Here is a 25,392-nt window from a genome sequence, read left to right on the forward strand (position 1 = left end):
TTAATTATATATATCAAATTTAATATATTTAAATATATTATTATAAAATCAAATTAAAATAAAACATCATATAATTTTATATTCTTTAAAAAGTTATGTTAGATATTCTATCAAATAAAATTTAAGATAATTAATATATTAATTTATTAGTCTATTTAAAAAAATTACACCATTCACCACTTAAACTTAAACTGTGTAGACTCAGTAAAAAATAGTGAAGCAGATTTTTAAAATATTTATAAGTTTTATTAGTTTAAAAAAAAAATCAAATCATAAAAACGAACGTATGACAAATAATGAGTCACATTAAGATATATTATTTGCAATGTATTTAGACTCATACTTACAAAGCTTAATATGATCTGTTTATTTCCACCGTACCTAAGTTTAAGAGAAGGAAAATGTGTCAACATAGATCCACCACCATTACCTTGTAGTTTTGGGCCTGGATTTGTTTTTGTTTTAATATATGTTCTATTGACCCCCAAAAATTTCCACCACACCCCATGAAACATTGACAAATTCATGTTAAATTATCTATGTCATAGCAAGTTCAATTAATCAATAAGATTACAACATAATTAATAAAAAAAAAGCCTTGGTTGTTAAATGAACTTACATTTCATTTACAGGACTTAATTCAAAGGATGAATATCTCCAATAATATATAGTATATACATTCAATCGTCTAAAAATCATAGCAACGCAAAATATCAATACAATTTCAATATCATCTTCACGTTTAGTATGGGTCCTATGTCTAAATTTTAAGAATAGATAAGAAAAAAAAATTCCAAATCAAATATTCTATTATATTGATTAAGAAGAATATTACAAATTTTAATATTTGACTTTATATATTATCCATTATTCTCTCAAACTAATGTTGGTTATGTGGAGTTTTGACCCCTTTAATATTTTTACCCATTTTAGTCCTATTCAATTTTTAGAATTAAATTTTTCATTCTCTTTTTATTTGTTTAAAACTCTCAAATTTTCACAATATTATTAAAAAATTACAAATCAAATTGACTAAATTGGTTTAAACATTTTTTTTCACTTGAAAATCTTCTAAAAATACTAAATTTAACTCAAAATAAAACACCTCAATTTTTTCTCTTAAAACTCTAATATATATTCAACCCTAAAAAATTCATTGAATTGCATAAAAAGTGTTGTTTTAAAATTACTTCATATCTCAAATACATTGTCAAGCCTTGATATTTCAATAAATAAAAACAACACCTCATGGGATTAATTAGTGAAAAATTTGCAGTAGAAAAACTAGAATAATTTAAAAAAAATTAATTCACCAAAAATTCATATTATCCAAACTATAAGAATAAAAAGTGTAATTAAATTTTTTATTTTTGTAATTTAGCTGGTTAATTAAACTTTAAATAGTTAGCAATATATATAAAATTAAAGCATAGTAGATTATTACTAAAAAATAGATGTATAAATAAAAGTTTCCTTACCAACGAGGTTGGTGTAAGAGAAAATGTTAGATTTCCATATATTTATATTGAATGTTTGATTCATCTCAAATAAAAGAACCTTAAAAAAATAAAAATTCCTTTAGTTTTGCTTAAGAAGTAGCTATATATAGGACGGTCCAAGTCCATGCAAACACGTGCAAATCTCCAACGTTGTCCCTCCCCTCTCCATGAAAGCTCAGTTTCCCATTTCCTTCAAAAGCATCTAGCTTCCCTGTTGTGTTGTGACAAATCAATTCACATTTCCTTCAATTATGCAATCTCGTTTTTTATAACTTGATACAAAATGTTTTCATAAAAAAGGTGCATTTGTCTATACCATGACTAATTTAGCCACGGCACAAATTTTATGTCGTTGCATTGCTTTTATTAGTTTATGGAAAATTTAATTATATTCTAACACAATATAATTAGGTGAAAAAATGATCATATAATTATTTTGTTGCTCCTAATCTAGTACAAAGTGTGCTTTAAGAATAGTTCATGCATACTAATAAATCAATTCGTTTTTGACAAAAACCAATTACATAAATTATTTGGCTTAACAAAATAATGTTAATTAATTGATTTGCTGCCTCTATATAAGGCTAAAAATGGTATGATAAATATATGCTTGTATATTAATAGCAAAATGCACGTAGTGACGATTAGTAATTGTGCACTTTTTGTACACAAAGATGGATCGTACGTAATTGTGTTTTGAAAGGAAATGAATGGATGCACAAATGATGTTCTTTATTTTTTAATTTTTCCAAAAATGAACCCTATTGGGAACTCCGTTTTTCAGTGGAAATCTTGCAACCATTGACTTTGTCTACCTACATGATGAGTTTTTTTTTTCTAAAGCAGTAAAGTACACCCAATTTTCTTACATTTTATCCACTATATATACGTAGGATGTTCATTTATTTTTAGTATTAAATAAAAAGTGGGGTTAAAATTTAAAATGTGAAAAAATGCAAAAATTTAATGAATCAAACTTTTCTATGTAAGGTTAATGTTAGTTAAGAATCTAAATTTAATAATATTACATTGAAAAATATATTTAAAATGGTATATTTAATTTTTGAAAATTCAAATTTTGTTCTAAATACATTGAAAAGTATATTTAGAAATATTATACTTTCCTTTTTAAATTCTACCACTTGCTAAGTTCTCCATCTACATATAGAGTATTTACGTAAGACTTTTTTTCTTTGACTAAATATATTTACTTAAGACTTTTACTATAGTCTCTACTAATAGTGTGTTTTATATTTATGTAGTTTTTTTATCAATGATAAAAATATTAGTTACATCTATTCGTTTAATTATATAAATATCATTATCAACTGAATGATAAATTATCAAAAATATTTTTTATTGTGTTAATAATAAATGATGATGATGATAAACTGAGGGGAGCCTATATAGTGCAAAAATGGTCGAAGATGTTCTCATCTTGGCAAACAATGGTGAAGGGTCATATAAAGATGGGTAAATATATTATTTATATTTAACTACCATGAACAATATATATTTAGCTACTTCAAATATAAATTTATTATTCTAATATAAATATAATGATATCTTATTTATGATTTGTTTTGTAAATCTGATCAAAGAGGTTGGTATAAATAATTGTTCGTTAACTATCAAACATTTGAATGAGATAAAATGTTTTGGAATTTCATATCACATATTGCATTTTAAAAAAATGAGTTAATGTGATATTATTGTAAAATAGTGATGTATCAATATGGCTTTGTAATAATGGAACACGATTAGGGTTCAATGTAATTTTGATGCACAAACTTATCTTGGAGAAAATATTTACATCTCAAATTTTGGATATCTTAAATTTAGTAACTATTATTGTTAACATAAGACAGTGTTTTTTTAAATAACGTTATCTAAGAATTCGTGTATTTTTAAAATATAATACTATAAAACTTTTACTTAACAAATACTCTTCAACTACGTTATTAAATTTATATTTTGGTGTAATGTTTTTTTTCTTTCTAAATTTAATTTAAGTCTATGCCATAATTAAATGGAACTCCAACACTAAATTTAATTTAAGTTTACGTTCTTAACACAATTTTTTTCAAATTTAATCATAAAAACATATAACATAAATATTTTTTTAACCATCAAACCGAGTCATTGACTCAAATATGGTTTTGGATCAATGGGACGTCTAGGTCAACAAGTGAATCATTGCTCTTTTTTTTTACTCAAGTGAATCATTACTTAAACGGCATAAATAGTTATGTGGATGAAAAAAAAATGATTATTTTTTTAAAATAAACATTGGTTTGTATGTATTTTAAGAGTGATGACCAACTCATTCGATTCGATCAGTGTCCGGCCCATCACATTATACTTCAACATAAATGAATAATAAGTTTTGGTGTAATTTTTTTGTTCTAATTTTATCATTTATTTAAAATATTTTATTTATAATTATATCCTTATTTATTCAATTAAATAACTAATTCTTACAAATTTATAGTTGTATATAATAGGATACTAAATTTTAAAATAAACTTGTTTTTTCTTTTAACTTTTCTTTATAAAAAAATTTAATTAAAAAAATTATTATTATTAATGGTTACACTAATGACTATTTTATAATTATTTCTACGAGATTTGAATCATTATATCATTTGAGATTATAATTTTTATCCTCCAATTTTACCTTTGGTATAATCATTTTTATTTACAATTCTATTTTATTTTTTATCAAAAAATACTCATTTCAATATATAAAATTATTATTATTATTGATAAAAGAAACAAACTTTAGTTTCTTCTATATACACAATAGTATTCATTGTAGTTTCATAAAAATTTAACAAATAATTTATAGGTAAAAATATACATATAATTTTTCAAATTTAATTTAATTTTCGCTTAGCATCTTTAAATTTATTTTATTTCAATTTTGTCCGTTGAGTTATATTATATTGCATTCTAAATTCTTTATCTCAATTTTAACAATAATTACTTCGATTAAAAGTTTATGATCATTTGAAACTCTATCAAATATTGTAACCATATGTCATTTACATTAATCATGTAGAAAATATTCATGAAATTTTATAAATTGTCTATATTTTATTTTCTCTACAACAATTTAAACATACATATAACCAGCAAATAAAGTGATAAGATCTATCTACATAATCAATTAATGCATTTAGCTTATTTAACATGCAAATTAGTTTGGATATTCAACTTGTTGCGATATTTCGATTAGATCGATCTTAACATTTTATGACAATACTTCCAAAAAAAAAAATTAAACTTAAAGGACTGCATGCATAATTTAATATATCTTAAAGATTAATGATACAAATAAATATAACATAAAAAAAATCAAATTGATGACAAATAAAATTAAATGACTCAAATTAAAATTAAACTAAATTTAAATGATAAAAGGTGTAGTTTTACATTATTTATATCGATATTTAATTAGAGTCAATTGTATAAAGTAGATCGTAACAAGTCGAACAACTTATGTGACTATTTTAGCAAAAGAACAATTTATGTGATTGGTTTTCTGTTGGTCATATTAATTAAGAATTTAAAATTATAGTAAATAAAAGTTCATAGATAAAATTATCGAATATTGGATTAGTTTATTTAAGATTTTAGATAAGTAATTTTAATTTTTTATTTTAAAAATAATTTTTAGGAAAATTCACTTAAAAATAGTATAAATTTTTTAGATTCATTATTTATCATTTAAAAAAATTAATTGTGACATTCAATAACTGAAATATTCATTCTTAAATATTTTAATATAATAAAAATCATTTTTTTTAAATATATATCTTTCAAAAATAATTTTTATTAAAACTTTCTCAGTATAACTTCTCACTTTAATTATATTTGGAAATTTTATTATTTAAAAAAATTGTAAAAAATAAATAAAATATTTAAAATTATATTTTAAGATAAAATATTCAAACTAATTTTTCATTCGAAACTTTATTTTTAAAATATTATAAAAAAAGTTAAATATTTTAAAAAAGAATCTTAAACAAACTGTGCAATAATCTTAAGCAGCTCATATACGCGAGCATAAAGCATATATAGTGTAAAAAAAATTTATAGCATAAAGTAATGGAAAATGAAGGGTTTGAAGATGATTTTCATGAGTGGGAGAAATTCTCTAGGATACATCGACACGTGTCTAGTTACTAGTCATGAATTTGTTTAATTGATATATAATTAAATTGATTTTATAGAATATACTTGTGCAAGTGATATTTTTGCAATGCATGTGTGTGTTTGTCTTTTGTGTTTCTAAGATAACATTATTTTTGGAGATGGGCAATTTGGTCACCATGGAAGCAACCTAAAAATGGGGGTATTGTGACTATTGTCGTTTAGTAATGAGATAAAATGAGAGAACCAAGTTGAATGAGTTTGATTTAAATGTTTTTCTACTTGAGGACAAGACATAGCACATGTTGAGGTAGGGGTCCCTACTCTTTTGTGGAACCCTTGTAGTTATGCATTGAGAGGTAGAGATGGTTCTCCTTTAAGTTATTATTATATAGTGCATGTAGAGGACAACCCTGTCTTTCCATTTTTGTTCTTTCCATTGTCCAATTATAAAACGTTTTTTTTATTTTTTTTATTATAGTTTTTCTATTTAGACTTTTTTTTATTTACACATTTCTAAAATAAATTCTAAAGTAAAACTTTGATAAAAATAATATAGAGATTTTTTTAATACTACCAATAATTTTTTTCATCTCTAGACGGATTGGAAATTAAACACCACTTAAAATTTAAACATACAATTGCATATTTGCATCGTAAATAAAATGTTTAATATAACAATATCATCATTTATCAATTGAATTAAGACTTATGAACTTCTATAATTTTATTTAAATTATACTTTTCATATTTTTTGAGATGAAGAGTATTATATGTTTTTATCAATATAAACATTTTACATATTTTAGAATTAAATATATAAAAAATAATAACTTTTTGGAGACTTAAAACTCTTGCCTTTGTATTTATGGCTCTCCATCCTCCCCACTAAGTCTCTTCAACAACAAAATCAACACCTGAGGAAAGAAAATAATGAAGAAATTGATGGAAAAAAAACATCACTCTTAATTTCTCTATAACTTTTTTTGGGTTTTAGGTTAAGGGCAACATTGTCGACATCTACCCCATCATCTCTATATATACTCACTTCTCACAATCATGTTTCTCACCTTATCTTTTTATTTTTCCAATTTTCTATATGATATTATGTTTGATTGTAAAGTACCACCACCAATAGCTACTACTTCCTAACTATATAGTTTTTCTTAATAATTAATCCCCTATTTCTAATTAGTCACGTACTATAGTATACTACTTAGTAAATATTAATATTGTTCTTTTTCTTCTTCTTTTCCTTTTACACTCGTTATGCCTTCACTCTCCGAAGTTTATAGAGCTCATCCAGTCCACGTTCATCACAAGAACCTTGATTTCAATTCACTACAAGAACTACCTGAATCTTACACATGGACACACCTTGATGATCATACAGTTATTAATTCTAATAATATTATGAAGGAGAGTAATAGTAGTGTCCCCGTTATTGATCTCAATGATCCAAATGCTTCAAAGCTAATAGGACATGCATGCAAAACATGGGGTGTGTACCAAATTGTGAACCATGGAATCCCTATAAGCCTTCTTGATGACATTCAATGGGTTGGTCAAACACTCTTCTCACTTCCTCCTCACCAAAAACTCAAAGCACTTCGTTCCCCGGATGGTGTTTCCGGCTATGGCCTTGCTCGGATATCCTCCTTCTTCCCCAAACTCATGTGGTCTGAGGGCTTCACCATCGTCGGGTCCCCTTTTGAACATTTTCGTCAACTTTGGCCACAAGATTATGCGAAATATTGGTACGTACTGTTAAGAGTCTTATATTAGATGTGAATTTAATATAAATTTAAAATTAAATATTTACGAATGATATATATTCATCACATCACATTATAAGTTAATTTCATAATATATTGAGTTAGGCATAACTAAATTTTAAAGACTTATACCAAGTCATTCTTTTATTTTCCATTTTAAAAAAAGAAACTTTCTTTGTGGCATTTTTTGTGGTGATGCTACAAATGGCCAAATTACATAAGCCCATTTTATTGTCGTAATGCAATTAGCAAAAATCATAATGAGAGCTATATACGTAAATTTGAACCCACCCACCTTTTGGATGAAAGAAAGGATAACGACGAGAATCTATTGCACCGAATCCACTAGTATATGTTTAAAATCTCTTGGCTATTAAATCAACAATGTTGTGATTTTTCCTAACACTCTCCCCTCCTCTATATGAGGAGGGTTTTGTCTTTTCAGTGATATTGTCTTGCAATATGAGGAAACCATGAAAAAGCTAGCGGGGAAATTAATGTGGCTCATGTTGGACTCTCTTGGTATTACTAAGGAAGATATCAAATGGGCCGGCTCAAAAGCCCAATTTGAAAAAGGTTGTGCAGCCATCCAATTGAACTCCTACCCTAGTTGTCCGGATCCGGATCGGGCCATGGGCCTCGCCCCGCACACGGACTCGACATTTTTAACTATTCTTTCTCAAAACGACATAAGTGGGTTGCAAGTTCAACGAGAAGGTATCGGTTGGGTCACGGTGCCCCCACTCCACGGTGGACTCGTGGTGAATGTGGGTGACCTCTTCCACATTCTATCAAACGGATTGTACCCGAGCGTGCTCCATCGGGTTTTAGTGAATCGGACCCGTCAAAGGTTCTCAGTAGCTTATCTATATGGTCCCCCGTCCAATGTAGAAATTTGTCCACATACAAAATTAGTAGGCCCAACACAACCTCCCCTTTATAGGTCGGTGACATGGAATGAATATCTTGGCACAAAAGCAAAGCATTTCAACAAAGCCCTCTCATATGTTAGGATTTGTGCAACTATTAACGGTTTGTTTGATCTAAACGAGTCGACAAAAAGTAGTGGGCTAGATAGATTTTGAACATTTTCGTTCCTTCTTTATTGCACGGTTTATTTTGTACGAAACATTAAAAGCCAAAAAGGCAAGGGAAATGAAACAAAAGTTAGCTATTTTTCAATTTTGAATTTGGTGGTTAATCAATTAGACGTGGTGGAGGTACAAACAACAAAGATCAATCAAGTGTACGTAGATAGATATATTTGTTTGGCTCTAAAAGGGAGATGAGTCATTTATTCAAGGGATAAGATACACCAAATCAAATAAAATATAAAGTAGATAATATCTATTTTCTTTCAGTGTTTGTAATGAAAGAGACATAACAAATTTGTCGATTATAAATATTCAATTCCACCACCGGACTCACAAAAACAACATTATTATTATATTACTACTTTGTTATAGAATATAAAAGAAAATTATAGTTGAAAAATCGATGTATCTGAATTAAATTTTTAATTAGATATATCAATTTTTCGACTACAATTTTTGTTTATATTTTATTTCGGATGAAATATGTTTTTACACACACAAAAAAAACCAACATTTTCTTTGGAATTTGCTATTGATTTTCAATGTCTATTATAATAATTGACCTAAAAGAAAGAAGAAAAATCCTAAAATAACAATCACTTTCAATTTTTATAGTGACATACACCATTCTCAATTTAATATCTTTCACTTAAAATTTATAATAAAATAAATACACAAGTAGTTCATAAATATAATTTAATAAATATTATTTTTTTTTCAATTGTATATTTTTTTGTAACAATCATTGTGTGATATTGAGTTTTCTATGTCCTAAATGTGAATGAAAATATACGTAATTCAAATATGGATGGAAAAAGGGGCAAGAGGCCATGAACCTTGTTTAATGGCAAGTCTAAACAAAGCTGTTTTGTACCTTGGATTAAACCACGTACTTGCTAACATTTTGATAATTCAAGCAAATTGACATATATAACATTTTAACATTATAAAAGTCTTATTGTTAACCATCATTAAAATAAACTGTCATATGTGATAATATGATAGGTGAGTAGTTCAATTGATTTAAACTAAATAATAGTAATTTGAATTCAATTAAATTGAGGTGAAAAAAATAAAATATCAATATATAATTAATTATTAACTTTGTTTATTTCAAAAAATAAAATAAACTATTATATAAAGTTAAGTTTTAAAAAAGGTTGTATCATACTCTTAAAAAGAATGATGTATAAATAAAAATCTCCTTACCAACAAAGTTGGTTTAGGAGAAAATATTAGACTTCCACAATTTATAATTTAGTTTACTTGAATTTAAATCTCAAATTAACTTGAATTTGAATCTCTATTAAATGCTGTATCTATATTTAATATTTGATATGATATATTTTATACATAAGATCATCTCGAATTAAGAAAATCTTTAAAAAAAAAATTGAAAAATAAAAATAAAAGTTCCTTTAGTTTTGTTTAAGATCTAGTTATATATAGGACGGTCCAAGTCCATGCAAACACGTGCAAATCTCCGAGCTTGTCCTCCCCTCTCCATGAAAGCTCAGTTTTCCATTTCCTTCAAAAGCATGTAGCTTCTCTTTTGTGTTGTGACAAATCAAATCACAATCTATAAACCCTTTAATTATGCAATCTCGATTTTGATAACTTGATACAAAATGTTTTCATAAAAAAGGTGCATTTGTCTATACCATGACTAGTTTAGCCACGGCACAAATTTTATGTCGTTGCATTGCTTTCATTAGTTTATGGAAAATTTAATTATATTCTAACACAACATAATTAGGTGAAAATGATCATATAATTATTTTGTTGCTCCTAATTTAGTACAAATTGTGCTTTAAGAACAGTTCATCCATACTAATAAATCAATTCGTTTTTGACAAAAACCAATTCAATAAATTATTTGGCTTAACAAAATAATGTTAATTAATTGATTTGCTGCTTCTATATAAGGCTAAAAATGGTATGATTAATATATGCTTGCATATTAATAGCAAAATGCACGTAGTGACGATTAGTAATTGTGCACTTTTTGTACACAAAAGATGGATCGTACGTAATTGTATTTTGAAAGGAAATGAATGGATGCACAAATGAAGTTTTTTATTTTTTAATTTCCCAAAAATGAACCCTATATGGGAACTCCTTTTTTTCAGTGGAAATCTTGCAACCATTGACTTTGTCTACCTACATGATGAGTTTTTTCTAAAGCATTAAAGGACACCCAATTTTCTTACAATTATTTTATCCACTATATATGTTGGATTTCAAATCAAGACTAAATCAATATGACGCATTGTGTAATTTAAATATCTCATACAAAATTTGTTAATGTAAATTGTTTAACTAATTTCCGATGGTATTTTTATATTGAAAAACAAAAAGTTTTGCTATAAACTATGAGCTGATTAATTATTAACATAATTGGGCATGGCTAAAGCATGTGAATCCTAAGCAATGTATAGATAGGTTTATAGCCATAGATAGGCATATGAATGAATGAATGTGACGTCCCAAATGCGTTGAAACATGAAGCATCTTGCTTTTATAGTGCTTACTACCAAAATCATTTGCTACAAGTAGAAAGCTAAACATAGTTGGATCTATCTATATAAATCACCACCCATATAGAGGTAATTTACGAAATGTATTGTTTTATTAACACTTTTGCTTATACACATTGCAAACACACATGAATCTCAATAGATCTTTATTCGAGTCATTTGATTTTAACATGATTTTTGTGGATGACATTTTTTCAAAGCATTTATGTCTATCCTTTTAAAATTGTTGTGTTTTCTTGTTTTAAAGTGGAAGTGTGAGTCAGCGGGACCTAATTGGGTTTGTTATGCGCTAGAGACCAAATTAGGTCTCGTAAGGAATGAAATTAAATCTTATAATATTTGTTAGAGACCAATACAAGTCTATTGCTCAATTTTGTGAGATCTCATTCGTTTGTAACCATTATAAATTGTTCACACAACAATCATCCCAAAAACATAAGTGTTGGAGAAACTCTCACACTTGTACTAGGACCAAAATCACAATGGACCAAAGATCAATTTTATCCAACGACACAAGAAACAAATTACTATTATATGTATAAGTTGATACTCATTAACAAACTCCACTCTTTTAGGTCTATACATCCAAAAAGAATTCTTAGTATCTATATTCTCTAGCACATAAAAAATCTATTAAGCCCCCAATACAAACTATAAATGTTTTATGAAGAAACCAATTTGACGAGGTAGGTAGAGTTTAATTTGAAATAGTGTCGCGAGACAAAGCAACTTCTAGCAAAATCAATAGACAATTTCAAGTATATGATGTTGATTTTTAGTTTCAAAAATTGTTTGAAAATTAATTTAAGCCACTAAAGATATTACTGAGTTGAGTCGCAGACTAAGTCATTCTCTTTAAGACGTTTTGCGACACTGCCCAAATTGTGCAAGACAGACTATTTACCACGAATTCTTCAAGATAAAACATCTCAGATATACTGTGTCGGAGTTCCATTGCACCATAGAAAACTATTCTAGAATTACACCCTTAAAATGGCAGTTAATAATTGTCACTCATAGTATAGTACTAATGGCAGTTAACAATTTGGCGTTTTGTCTTGAGAATCATCCAATTTCATCTTTTTTTTGTCTCATCATTATTGAACCCGCAACTAATCAAATTTGGTCGAGTTAAAGTCTAAAAATTGGTCCAATCAAATGTTTGGACTAGATAAGGGACACACCAAACTTGTCATAACTTGTCATTTGTACACCACTACATTAATTTTAAAATTGGATAGTTTAGATATCTTTCTCAATTTTTTTAACTAAAAAAATGATGATTTGTCATATTTATATAATGTAAAATATGATTTAATGATGTAAAAACATCTAGTTAGATGCATTAATTATTTATATTTTATTAATTAAATTACAAAAATAAATAATTTCATAAGTTGAAATTGAAGTTTTTAGAGACTTTTATTGTAACTTCATAATATTAATAATTTAACATAATTATATCATATGTCACGATTTTTTATTTAAAAATAAATAAATGTGTGAGAGTTGTTATAATAGTCAAAATTACAAAAATAAACTTAAGTCTATTTGTTATTAATCATTTTGATATTTAAATTTATCTTTTATTAGTCATTTTGATCTTTAAATGTGTGTTTAATAAATTCATTAATTTTGTCATCATTTTTTGTTAGTCACTTTAATCTATAAAATTTTTAACAAAAATAAATTTTGATAGGTATTTGTAGTTTTAACAAATTTAAAAACTATACTATTCATGTGACAACAATTAAAAGAAATATCACCCACCACTCAAAATTTATGCATCCGTAGTTCATTGTGAATATTCATGTTGAACCATGATTGCTTTGGATTTTCACTTAGCTAATTAAGTGTGTAAAACATTTTAGACGTTTATTTTTCATATAATAAATTCTCGAAAATTGAATTCATGATGTGTAGCTATAGTTGCATAATTGTTTAATCTTAAAAATATAAAAGTCCCCGACCTCACCATGTTTGTACCACGTGAACTGCATGTGCAAACAGAGAAAGTATTTGAACCAAAAAGTGTTATGTGTGATGTTGTGAATACACACGAGCCCATATGTAACATGAACTATAGTCATGTCTGTCATCAAGACATCAACAATTACAAGATGAGGGCCATAATTGTTCATCCTCTGTTTTAATAATAGTTTCTTTTTTTTTTTTTAATGAAACTCTGTTTTTATTTATTAATTTTAGTAAATATTATTAGTAATTATTATTGTTTTTTGAGTTTCGATAAATTATTTTAAAAATAATTTTCAATCACTGAAGATATTATTATATTGAATCTATGTCGTTATCTACGTTTCGTGATATTATTTAAAATTGTTCAAGATATACGATCATCCACGATTTACAATATCCTTAGATAAAACAACTTAAATACACCATATAAAACCGAATTTTGGTTTATCTTGTAAATTGCGGCTCAAAAAATAATAAATCACTTAATTCAAATCAAACCAAACCCAATTCACGAGACTGTTGCGTGCTGTGGCCGTCAGTTTAAATGTGTTATCTCCCTTTCACAAAATTCGATACTCCTTAAAGTGCAACTCAAAAATCATATTTGTACTATATATACAATACTAATGCGTGTGACATCCGTACTCTATAGAATTAAATCTACAATTTTTTTGAATTAATACTCTAAATGTCAAATATCATTTCCAAATATATATGTATTAGGATTTCCTTTTTAAATTCTACCACTTATTAAGTTTTCCTTTTTAGTGTGATAATTGATGTTGACTTAATATATTTGCTTAAAGATTTTTTATTGTGATAATAATTAATCCATGACGTGCATTATTATGCTTTCCTTTTTAAATTCTACCGCTTGTTAAGTTCTCCATCTACGTAAATAGAGTATTTACGTAAGACTTTTTCTTTGACTAAATATATTTATTAAGACTCTTACTATAGTCTCTACTAATCGTGTTTTTATATTTTGTCAAAAATCTGTTCATCGTACATATACTTATCGATGTAATTTTATGTAATTTTTTGTCAATGATAAAAATATTATTTACATCTATTCGTTTAATTATATTAATATTATTAATCAACTGAATAATAAATTATCAAAAATGTTTTTTATTGTGTTAATAATAAATAATGATGATGATAAACCGAGGGGAGCCTATATAGTGCAAAAATAATCGAAGATGTTCTCATCTTAGCGTCTGTTTGGCAAACAATGGTGAAGGGTCATATAAAGATGGGTAAATAAATAAATATATATATATATATATATATATATATATATATATATTTAGCTACTTTAAATATAAATTTATTATTCTAATATAAATATAATGATATCTTATTTATGATTTGTTTTGTAAATCTGAATCAAAGAGGTTGGTATAAATAATTGTTCGTTAACTATCAAACATTTGAATGAGATAAAATGTTTTGGAATTTCAAATCACATATTGCATTTAAAAAAAAGGAGTTAATGTGATATTATTGTAAAATAGTGATGTATCAATATGGCTTTGTAATAATGGAACGCGATTAGGGTTCAATGTGATTTTGATGCACAAACTTATGTTGGGGAAAATATTTACATCTCAAATTTTGAGTATCCCAAAGTTAGTAGCTACTATCATTAACACTACTTTTTTTTTCTTTCTAAATTTAATTTAATTAAGTCTATATCATAATTAAATGGAACTCCTAAAGTAGCTACAAATTTTGGCCAAAAATTTGATTGTTCTTAACAACACAATTTTTTTCAAATTTAATTTTAAAAGACATATAACATGAATTTTTTTTAACCATCAAACCGAATCATTGACTCAAATATGGTTTTGGATCAATGGGACGTCTAGTTCAACAAGTGAATCATTACTTAAACGGCATAAATCGTCATGTGGAAGAAAAAAATGATTTATTAATAAACATTGGTTTGTATGCATTTTAAGAGTGATGACCAGTGTCCACCCCATCATATCATACTTCAACATAAATTTGATTATATATTTGAATTTTTCACAAAAAATATGACACTTATATACCATATTTTAATACACTCATAAATGAACTTTTTGTACGGAAAGACACTCATAACTTAATTTTTTAATATAGTATATTGTTTATAATACAGACCCCAAAAAAAATGTTTGTAATTATTAGTCCCTTTAAAAAATAACCACACAACAAAGTAATATATAACTATATATAAATATATATTAAGTTTTGGTGTAGTTTTTTTTTCCTTCTAATTTTATCATTTATTTAAATTATTTTATTTTCAATTATATCCTTATTTATTTAATTAAATAACTAATTTTAAAAAAAATAATTTATAGTTCTATATAATAGGATACTAAGTTTTAAAATTAACTTATTTTTTCTTTTAATTTTTCTTTATAAAATTAATTGAATAAAAAAAATTATTATTAATCACAGTAACACTAATTACTATTTTATAATTATTTCTACGAGATTTTAATCGCGTCATTTGAGGTTACAATTTTTATCCTCCAATTTTACGTTTTGTATTTATTTACAATTCTATCTTTTTACCAAAAAAAACTTATTTTAATATATAAAATGGTATAAAATTATTATTTTTATCGATAAATGAAACCAATCTTAGTTACACATGACTTGTATTCATTTCCGTTTAGGTTTTTTAAATTTATTTTATCTCAATTTAATTCTTTAAGTTACATTATGTTGCACCGTAAATTCTTTATCTCAATTTTGACAATAAATAGTTCAATTGAAAGCTTCTAATCATTTGAAATTTTATCAAATATTGAAATAATATATCACTCATACTAATAATTTACAAAACATTTATGAAATCTTATAAATTGTCGATATTTTTCTACTTTCTCTATAATAATTTAACACATGCGTATAACCTTAAAAATAAAGTGATAAGATCTATATACATAATCAATGTATTTAGCTTTTTTCACATACAAAATAGTTTGGACGTTCAACTTATTACGATATTTCAATTAAATCTTAACATTTTATAACAATAATTCGAAAAAAATTAAACTTAAAAAATTCTATGTGTGATTTAATATATTTTAAAAGTTAATAATGCAAACAAATATAACTTAAAGTAACCATATAAAAAAAATTAAACGACTTAAACCAAAATTTAACTAAATTTAAAAAACTAATAATTTATTTTTGCATTACTTATGCCGATATTTAATTAGAGTCAATTGTATAAAGTATATCCTAATAAGTCGAACAACTTATGTGACTTTTTTAGCAAAGGAACAACTTATGTGATTGGTTTTCGATTGGTCCAATACTAATTTTGAATTTAAAATATATATTAAAATTATAATAAATATATATATTAAAATATATATTAAAATTATAATAAATAAAAGTTCATAGATAAAATTATTGAATATTGTATCTGTTAGTTTAAGATTTTAAAAAAGTAATTTTAATTTTATATTTTTGAAAATAATTTTTATGAATTTACTTAAAAATAAAAGCTTTTTAGATTTATTTGTTATCAATAAAAAAAAAGTTTTAACATTCAATAACTTAGATATTCATTATTGAAGATTTTAATATAATAAAAATTATATTTTTTTATTTAAAAAAAGTATCTTTTAAAAATAACTTTTATTAAAATCTTCTCAATATAACTTTCTGGTTTAATTATATTTTAAAATTTTATTATAAAAAAAAGATGAAATATTTAAAATTATATTCTAAAATAAATTATTTAAATTAATTTTTTTATTTGAAAATTCTTTTTTTAAAATATTATAAAAAAAAGTAAAATATTTAAAGAAAAACATATAAACAAACTGTCCAATAATGTTAAGCTGCTCATAGACGCGTACATAAAGCAATAGTGTGGAAAAAATTTATAGCATAAAGCAATGGAAAATGAAGGGTTGGAAGATGATTTTCAGTGGGAGAAATTCTCTAGGAGTACATCGACACGTGTCTAGTTACTAGTCGTGAATTTGTTTAATTGATATATAATTAAATTAATTTTATAGAATATACTTGTGCAAGTGATATTTTTGCAATGCATGTGTGTGTTTGTCTTTTGTGTTTCTAAGATAACATTATTTTTGGAGATGGGCAATTTGGTCACCATGGAAGCAACCTAAAAATGGGGGTATTGTGACTATTGTCGTTTAGTAATGAGATAAAATGAGAGAACCAAGTTGAATGAGTTTGATTTAAATGTTTTTCTACTTGAGGACAAGACATAGCACATGTTGAGGTAGGGGTCCCTACTCTTTTGTGGAACCCTTGTAGTTATGCATTGAGAGGTAGAGATGGTTCTCCTTTAAGTTATTATTATATTGTGCATGTACAGGACAACACTTTCCATTTTTGTTCTTTCCATTGTCCAATTATAAAACAGATTTATTTAAGATAACTGACATTTGTTAATTGAATTAGAACTCATCAACTCTTATAATTTTATTTAAATTATATTTTTTGAGATGAAGAGTTATTATATCTTTTTATATTATAAATATTTTACATTTTTTTAGAATTAAATATATAAAAAATAATATTTTTTTTTTGGAGACTTAAAACTCTTGCCTTTGTATTTTGGAACGATAGGCCATATAGAAATTAAGCAAGAATTATTTATGGCTCTCCACCCTTCCCACTAAGTCTCTCCAACAACAAAATCAACACCTGAGGAAAGAAAATAAAGAAAAAATTGATGGAAAAAACATCACTCTTAATTTCTTTTTAACTTTTTTTGGGTTAAGGGTAAGGACAACATTGTCGCATCTACCCCATCATCTCTATATATACTCACTTCTCACAATCATGTTTCTCACCTTATCTTTTTATTTTTCCAAGTTTCTATATGATACTATGCTTTCTTGTAAAGTACCATCACCAATAGCTACTAATTCCTAACTATATAGTTTTTCTTAATAATCAGTCCCATATTCCTAATTAGTCACACTATAGTATACTACTTAGTAAATATAAATATTGTTCTTTTTTTTTTACACTCGATATGCCTTCACTCTCCGAAGCTTATAGAGCCCATCCAGTCCACGTTCATCACAAGAACCTTGATTTCAACTCACTACAAGAACTACCTGAATCTTACACATGGACACACCTTGATGATCATACAATTATTAATTCCAATAATATTATGAAGGAGAGTAATAGTAGTGTCCCCGTTATTGATCTGAATGACCCAAATGCTTCAAAGCTAATAGGACATGCATGCAAAACATGGGGTGTGTACCAAATTGTGAACCATGGAATCCCTATAAGCCTTCTTGATGACATTCAATGGGTTGGTCAAACACTTTTCTCCCTTCCTCCTCACCAAAAACTCAAAGCACTTCGTTCCCCGGATGGTGTTTCCGGCTATGGCCTTGCTCGGATATCCTCATTCTTCCCCAAACTCATGTGGTCCGAGGGCTTCACCATCGTCGGATCCCCTTTTGAACATTTTCGTCAACTTTGGCCACAAGATTATGCGAAATATTGGTACGTACTGTTAAGAGTCTTATATTAGATTTGAATTTAATATAAGTTTAAAATTAAAATATTTACGAGTGAGATATATTCATCACCTTATAAATTAATTTCATAATATATTGAGTTAGGCATAACTAAATTTTAAGACTTATACCAACCCATCTTCCTCGATTGTTATTCAATGCTATAAAAAAAAATTAAACTAAACTAGCGACTCTTCTTTCTTAATTATCCTTTCTTGACTAACTTCTTTTATTTTCCATTCTGAAAAAAGAAACTTTTTGTTGTGGCATTTTTTGTGGTGATGCTACAAATGGCCAAATTACATAAGCCAATTTTCTTGTCCTAATATGCCATTCGCAAATATCATAATGAGAGATATATACATAAAATTGGACCCACCCACCCTTTGGATGAATGAAAGGATAATAATGAGAATCTATTGCACCAAATCCACTAGTATATGTTTAAAATCTCTTGGCTATTAAATCAACAATGTTGTGATTTTTCCTAACACTCTCCCCTCCTCTATATGAGGAGGGTTTTGTCTTTTCAGTGATATTGTCTTGCAATATGAGGAAACCATGAAAAAGCTAGCGGGGAAATTAATGTGGCTCATGTTGGACTCTCTTGGTATTACTAAGGAAGATATCAAATGGGCCGGCTCAAAAGCCCAATTTGAAAAAGCTTGTGCAGCCATGCAATTGAACTCCTACCCTAGTTGTCCGGATCCAGATCGGGCCATGGGCCTCGCTCCGCACACGGACTCGACATTTTTAACTATTCTTTCTCAAAACGACATAAGCGGGTTGCAAGTTCAACGAGAGGGTATTGGTTGGGTCACGGTGCCCCCGCTCCACGGTGGACTTGTGGTGAATGTGGGTGACCTCTTCCACATTTTATCGAACGGATTGTACCCAAGTGTGCTCCATCGGGTTTTAGTGAACCGGACTCGTCAAAGGTTTTCAATAGCTTATCTATATGGGCCCCCGTCCAATGTAGAAATTTGTCCACATACAAAATTAGTAGGCCCAACACAACCTCCCCTTTATCGGTCGGTGACATGGAATGAATATCTTGGCACAAAAGCAAAGCATTTCAATAAAGCACTCTCATACGTTAGAATTTGTGCAACTATTAACGGTTTGTTTGATGTAAACAAGTCGAACAAAGTAGTGGGCTAGATAGGTTTGGAACATTTTTTATCCTTTCTTATTGCACGATCTAGTATGTACCAAACATTAAAAGCCAAAAAGGCAAGTGAAATGAAACAATAGCTAGCTATTTTTTAATTTTGCTTAAGTGGAATTTGGTGGTTAATCAATTGGATGTGGTGAAGGTACAAACAACAAAGATCAATCAAGTGTATATAGATAGATATATTTGTTTGGCTCTAAAGGAGAGATGAGCCATATATTTAGGGGATAAGATACATCAAATCAAACAAAATTTAAAGTAGAAAGTCTCCGTGTTCTTTCGTCCATGTTTGTAATGAAAGGAGCATAACAAATTTGTCGATTTTGAATATTCAATTCCACCACCGGACATACAAAAACAACATTATTATTATATACTATTTTGTCATAGAATATAAACAAAAATTATAATTGAAAAGTCGATGCATCTTAATTAAATTTTTAATTAGATATATCAAATTTTTAACTACTATTTTTGCTTATATTTTATTTCAGACGAAGTATGTTTTTACACACACAAAAAACAACATTTTGTTTGGAATTTGCTATTAATTTACCATCTCTAGCATAATAGTTGACCTAAAAGAAAGAAGAAGAAAATCCTAAAATAACAATTACTTTCAATTTTTATGGTGACATATATCAATTTAATATCTTTCACTTAAAATTTATAATAAAATACATACACAAATAATTCATAAAAATAATTTAGTAAATATTATTTTTCTTTCATTTGTATATTTTTTATTGTATTAAATGCTCTTAAATATATCAATTATTTTATAACGAAAGGAATACATTTTATAGTGTAACAAGATACCGAGATTTCTAACAACATATATATAACTATTCAAATATGGGTGGAAAAAGGCACAAGAGGCTATGAACCTAGTTTATGGAAAGTCTAGACAAAAGCTGATTTGTACACTGTATTAAACCACATGCTTGCTAACATTTTTAATAATTCAAGCATATTGACATAAATAAAATTTTATGATTATAAAATCTTATTGTTAACCATGTTAAAATAAGCTACCATATGAAGTCTTATTTCCAACCTCATATCCAAACCTATGTGAAGTCTCTCGTGTTATTATAATTTTGTGTGTGTGAAGGACATGTATTGATTAATGATGAGATCTTTACAAAATCACTAGAGAAAGGATTCCAACCAGCCAAGTTGTACGTGGGATCGATGTCTGACATATCTAATCAAAGGGATCGATATATAAATTTTTTAGATTCTAATTTCTACAACTCTCTCCAACTATTGCTTTTCTCGTATTTGTCTGAATCTAAGGGATTAATGAATTATTAATTTTTATGTTGTTCAAATATGTTAGTTGGTTAACGGTGCAAATACTTAATTAGCACTGTTTATTATGCGGTTAATGAGTTGTAATTTTTTGAAAGAATTAATTTATTTTTCCACAGTCCACTACAATATTAATATATACGATTAATGACATACATAAATTTTGGTTAAATTTTGGTTAATTAACTATTTAATATTAATTAACAGCGTAATTCAATTAACCACGTGTTTAACCTTATAGATTCAGACAAAATGCTTTAATTCGTGACTCAGTCTATAATTTATGTTTATGTTCAACACAATAAAACGATCGAAAACAAACAAAAATGTATTTATCTTTCATCCTACATTGAGTAAAAGTTAATAATAATAAAATGAAAGAGGGGAATTACTTAGAGACAGAAGTAGTATATATTTTGTCAATGATTACCATCATCAAATAATTATGTGCAATCTCTGCATCCCACGTGCTGCTGGCTAGCCTTACTGAAAACCATATGCATTTTTTATTATTTGTCAACAACAAAAAAAAACACTTTTTATTAAAAAATCCGAAAACCATATGTCTTTCATCTCACATAAATTGTCGTTTTTGGTCATTTTTCTCATATTAAAAATATAAGTAAAAGAGATAATTTTAATAAATTGTCTTATTAATAATTGAGATGTTTTTTTTTCTATTGTACAATATAAATTTTGAAAATAATACATATAATATTAATTAGACAATATAATTAAAAATAATTAATTTTATTTAAAAATTAATAATTACATTTATTTTAAGATAACTTTTTAAGTAATAATCATTGTGGACGGAGAGAGTGTAGTAGCTAGTTACCATGGTTCTTGATTCATTTATTTATCTGGTTTTTTAAAAAAATAAAAATACTTTTGTAATATATCATACAAGTTTATATTAGTAATCATTTTTAATATTCTACTAATCGCTAAAATGTATTTTATTAACTATTTTTTAAATATATACTACTCCATCCGTAATGAAATATAAATAAAAATAATAGCTGAAAATTTTATGTATCTCGTTAAAAATGAATATCAGATATATCAACTTTTCAACTACTTTTTTTGTTTATATTTTATTTTAAAGTAGTATTTCATTAACCACCAAAATACATGACATTAACTACTTTAGAATTTTTCTTTAACCAACAAATTACATATTTTAAAATGAGTAATGTCTTACATTTTAGTAGTTAATAAAATATATGTTAAATAAGTGGTTAATGATTTATTTTAATAGTTAAAAAAAATATTAAAAATGATTAATAAAATAAACTTATATATGTATAAAAAATATATTTCAGCTATAAAAATAAAAAATAAAACAAAAAAAATTACCGTTATTCGTATAAATACTAATGAACAATATATATAATATTAAGTATTGTGTTAAATGTGCATGTTCAGATATCAATTTTCGTTGATTTAATAAATGTTAGGTTTGTATGAACTATGTCTAAATTATTGAAGATAGTACATTTATGTTTTACTTTACCTCTCTTGCGACAAAATTTTGAAATATTAATTGTTTATATTAAGTTGTACATCGTATTGTTAATTAGCTAGATAAAATAAATACAAATTTGTTATTTATATAAAGTTGATTGTAAGATTTTCTTGACACCTAGTATTTAGTTAGTGTTTATATTTAGCTTTTATTTAATTTAACGGATTTTCTTGACACCCAAATACAGCATAAGCGAAAATTAACAGTGTGATATTATATATTGAAAAAATAAAACACAAACATTTGTATCATATATATATATATGATACTTTCCAATTAGTAAATCAGGAGTTTATCATCCCATGGAAGTATAGCATTTGGAAGAGTTTATTTATTACTTCCTATATTTAGTTATCTACTTATCAACGCCACAAAATTAATATTTTGTGGTATAATAATCGATGTCACCGTGATTAATAATAAAATTTTATTTTTTTTAAATGTTATCTAATTAATAATATAATTAAAAACTAGTGTAGATATTCTGAAATCCTACAAATAAACACTTTTGTAATTCTAAAAAAGATCATAGCAAAAATATAATATACTTAAGATAGTTTTTTATAATAACCTATTTAAACGATATCATATATAAAGTTTTTTTTATAATTCACTTTTAAAAAATTAATAACAAAAACATAAAATACTTTAAAAATCATTAAAATAACAGAACAAAGGGAGCTATTGTTCTGAAATTGGGCTAGGCACAACACGACATACCATATGAGAATTCTAGATACACTATTTTTAAATCATTGTTCAAAATGTCGGGTGTAACTATTGTAGGGCAATATAATAATTGATATCCCTGTGACACTTGTCGAGCTCAAATAAAATAGTGTGAGCTTTTAAAATTTAATTTGATTAAAAGTTTTGAGTGATAAAGGGATCCAATATTTCGATCATACCGCACTATGATATTAACAAAGTAATGTGGAAATGTTTTATTAACAAGATTTCGATCACATTCTCTAAAATAATGACATCATATTCTTAAGCAAACTCAGTTGATGAACTCAAATTTTAGAAACTAACATTTATAATTCACTAATTTTTTAATTTAACACATTAACAAAAAAATTAGATTACAAAAATGATACTAGTATATCGTAAAAAACTTTAAGATATAATCTCAACATCTATGAATAGACAAATCATTCAACAATATTCAACTTTCATTACAAATTAGTATTACATTAGTATTGTATACAAATGTTGTTGAAGTTAAAGTCAACAATTCTTCGATCAAGTTATGTATTTATCTATAAATACAAAAAGAATGTTACTTTATACTATCTTATTTAGAAGAGTGTCGTGGAATTATAATTATAATTTGAGATATTTTTAAATATTTGTCTACAATAATCTTAATTTATTTTAGATTTTATGACTAATAATCGTAAGAGAGATTTAAAAGGATAGCAGGAGGAGCATCTCAATACAATGCGATAACATTTTACAACTCAAAAAAATTTATTTTTTTAGAATAGGTAAGTTTTATGATTAGCTATTTCAATTTTATATATTTAGCCATTTCAAATGAATTTACTAGTAAAAAATTAAGAGAAATATAAAAGTAAAAAAATTATTACTTGATTGATATATCAATTAATATGTTTTGACAATTTTAATCTTTACCACAATTTCAAATAATACATTTTTAGCCATAAAAATATCAAGAGATATTCATAAATAAAATTGACGAAGATTTTTTTTTAACAAATAGTTTAGCGATTTGCATTGAAAAATACATTCTTAGTTATTATAGATTCAATAATTAATAAATTTGACTCCATAAAACATCATTAAATACTAAATTTCGAAATATTTATAGTCGATTTTTAGTTTTTTTATTATAATTTTAATTTGTATTTTATATAAATAAGAATTATTACGAACTTTTTCGTTAAATGATTAAATTTAATATATTAATTTTAGAAATATATTTCATTTTTTTAATATATTTTTGACCCTCATAAAAATAAAAATAAGGTTAGTTTCCCCGTCCTAAAAAGGACTCCACCATGATTGAAGTGATTACCTCAAAGCAAAAGACACCAAAATCTCATCTTTGAACAAATAATTTGTGACATCATTAATCACGATAAGAGACGGCAAACCCTTTTGTGGTGAAAGTTTTGTAGTTGTGTTTCAATATGGACTATCCAAGAATAATTTCTAAAACTATTATGAACTCATTGATTTTTTCTTTCACACACACACACACAATGATAAATATTATTAAAAATTTATATATATATTTTAAAATTTAAAATTACAATACAATATTTAATTTAATAATATCAATATTTATCATTTAAATTATAAGTTAAAGATTAATCAGACTATTTTGTTCTCACATATATTGAGTTGCACAATTAATGTATTAATTAATACATAAATATCACATGATGGACAATATATAGCTTTTTTTCAATGAGCATATAATCAACGTTGCATGATTCTGTTGAATTGTTTTTGTCAAATATCAGAATCAAGCTTCTCTATCCTTCAATCACCATATATTTGAATAATCTAAATCACATCAACTATAAATTAAGATCTTAAGAGCTAGCTAGCGGGATTTCCATTACGATTTTGTGAATGAGATGTTTTACTTACACCAATCTATTCAATTCATTTAATTTTAATTAATTATTATATATATAAAAAGAATGTTTTCATCAAACTTTTCAACATGGAGTCAATTCACCTTTTGAATTTGATTATGATCCAAAGTCTTCCCACTACACGAGCAACAAGTCTATTATTATTACAAGTATTAATTCATCACAAAATATAAGTAAAAATATT

General features: G+C 25.9%; 2 protein-coding genes across 2 annotated transcripts; both read left to right on the forward strand.

Moving 5' to 3' along the window:
- Positions 1–6,539: 6,539 nt before the first annotated feature.
- On the forward strand, positions 6,540–8,611 carry LOC101498875 (gibberellin 3-beta-dioxygenase 1-like). Its single transcript, XM_004486652.4, has 2 exons — positions 6,540–7,411; positions 7,875–8,611. The coding sequence occupies exons 1-2, from the start codon at positions 6,924–6,926 to the stop codon at positions 8,512–8,514; spliced, it is 1,128 nt and encodes a 375-aa protein (XP_004486709.1). The 5' UTR covers positions 6,540–6,923; the 3' UTR covers positions 8,515–8,611.
- Positions 8,612–17,873: 9,262 nt separating this feature from the next.
- Positions 17,874–19,841, forward strand: LOC101498534 (gibberellin 3-beta-dioxygenase 1). Its single transcript, XM_004486651.4, has 2 exons — positions 17,874–18,548; positions 19,096–19,841. The coding sequence occupies exons 1-2, from the start codon at positions 18,061–18,063 to the stop codon at positions 19,721–19,723; spliced, it is 1,116 nt and encodes a 371-aa protein (XP_004486708.1). The 5' UTR covers positions 17,874–18,060; the 3' UTR covers positions 19,724–19,841.
- The last annotated feature ends 5,551 nt before the right edge of the window (positions 19,842–25,392 follow it).

Source organism: Cicer arietinum, chromosome 1, assembly GCF_000331145.2.
Source record: "Cicer arietinum cultivar CDC Frontier isolate Library 1 chromosome 1, Cicar.CDCFrontier_v2.0, whole genome shotgun sequence".
NCBI classification, from domain to species: domain Eukaryota; kingdom Viridiplantae; phylum Streptophyta; class Magnoliopsida; order Fabales; family Fabaceae; genus Cicer; species Cicer arietinum.

Excerpts from the sequence above, each read along its gene's own strand:
- LOC101498534 (XM_004486651.4), top strand. The coding sequence starts at position 18,061 with ATGCCTTCACTCTCCGAAGCTTATAGAGCCCATCCAGTCCACGTTCAT. Across the intron at positions 18,549-19,095 it reads CAAGATTATGCGAAATATTG|TGATATTGTCTTGCAATATG; the intron begins GTACGTACTGTT and ends TTGTCTTTTCAG.
- LOC101498875 (XM_004486652.4), top strand. The coding sequence starts at position 6,924 with ATGCCTTCACTCTCCGAAGTTTATAGAGCTCATCCAGTCCACGTTCAT. Across the intron at positions 7,412-7,874 it reads CAAGATTATGCGAAATATTG|TGATATTGTCTTGCAATATG; the intron begins GTACGTACTGTT and ends TTGTCTTTTCAG.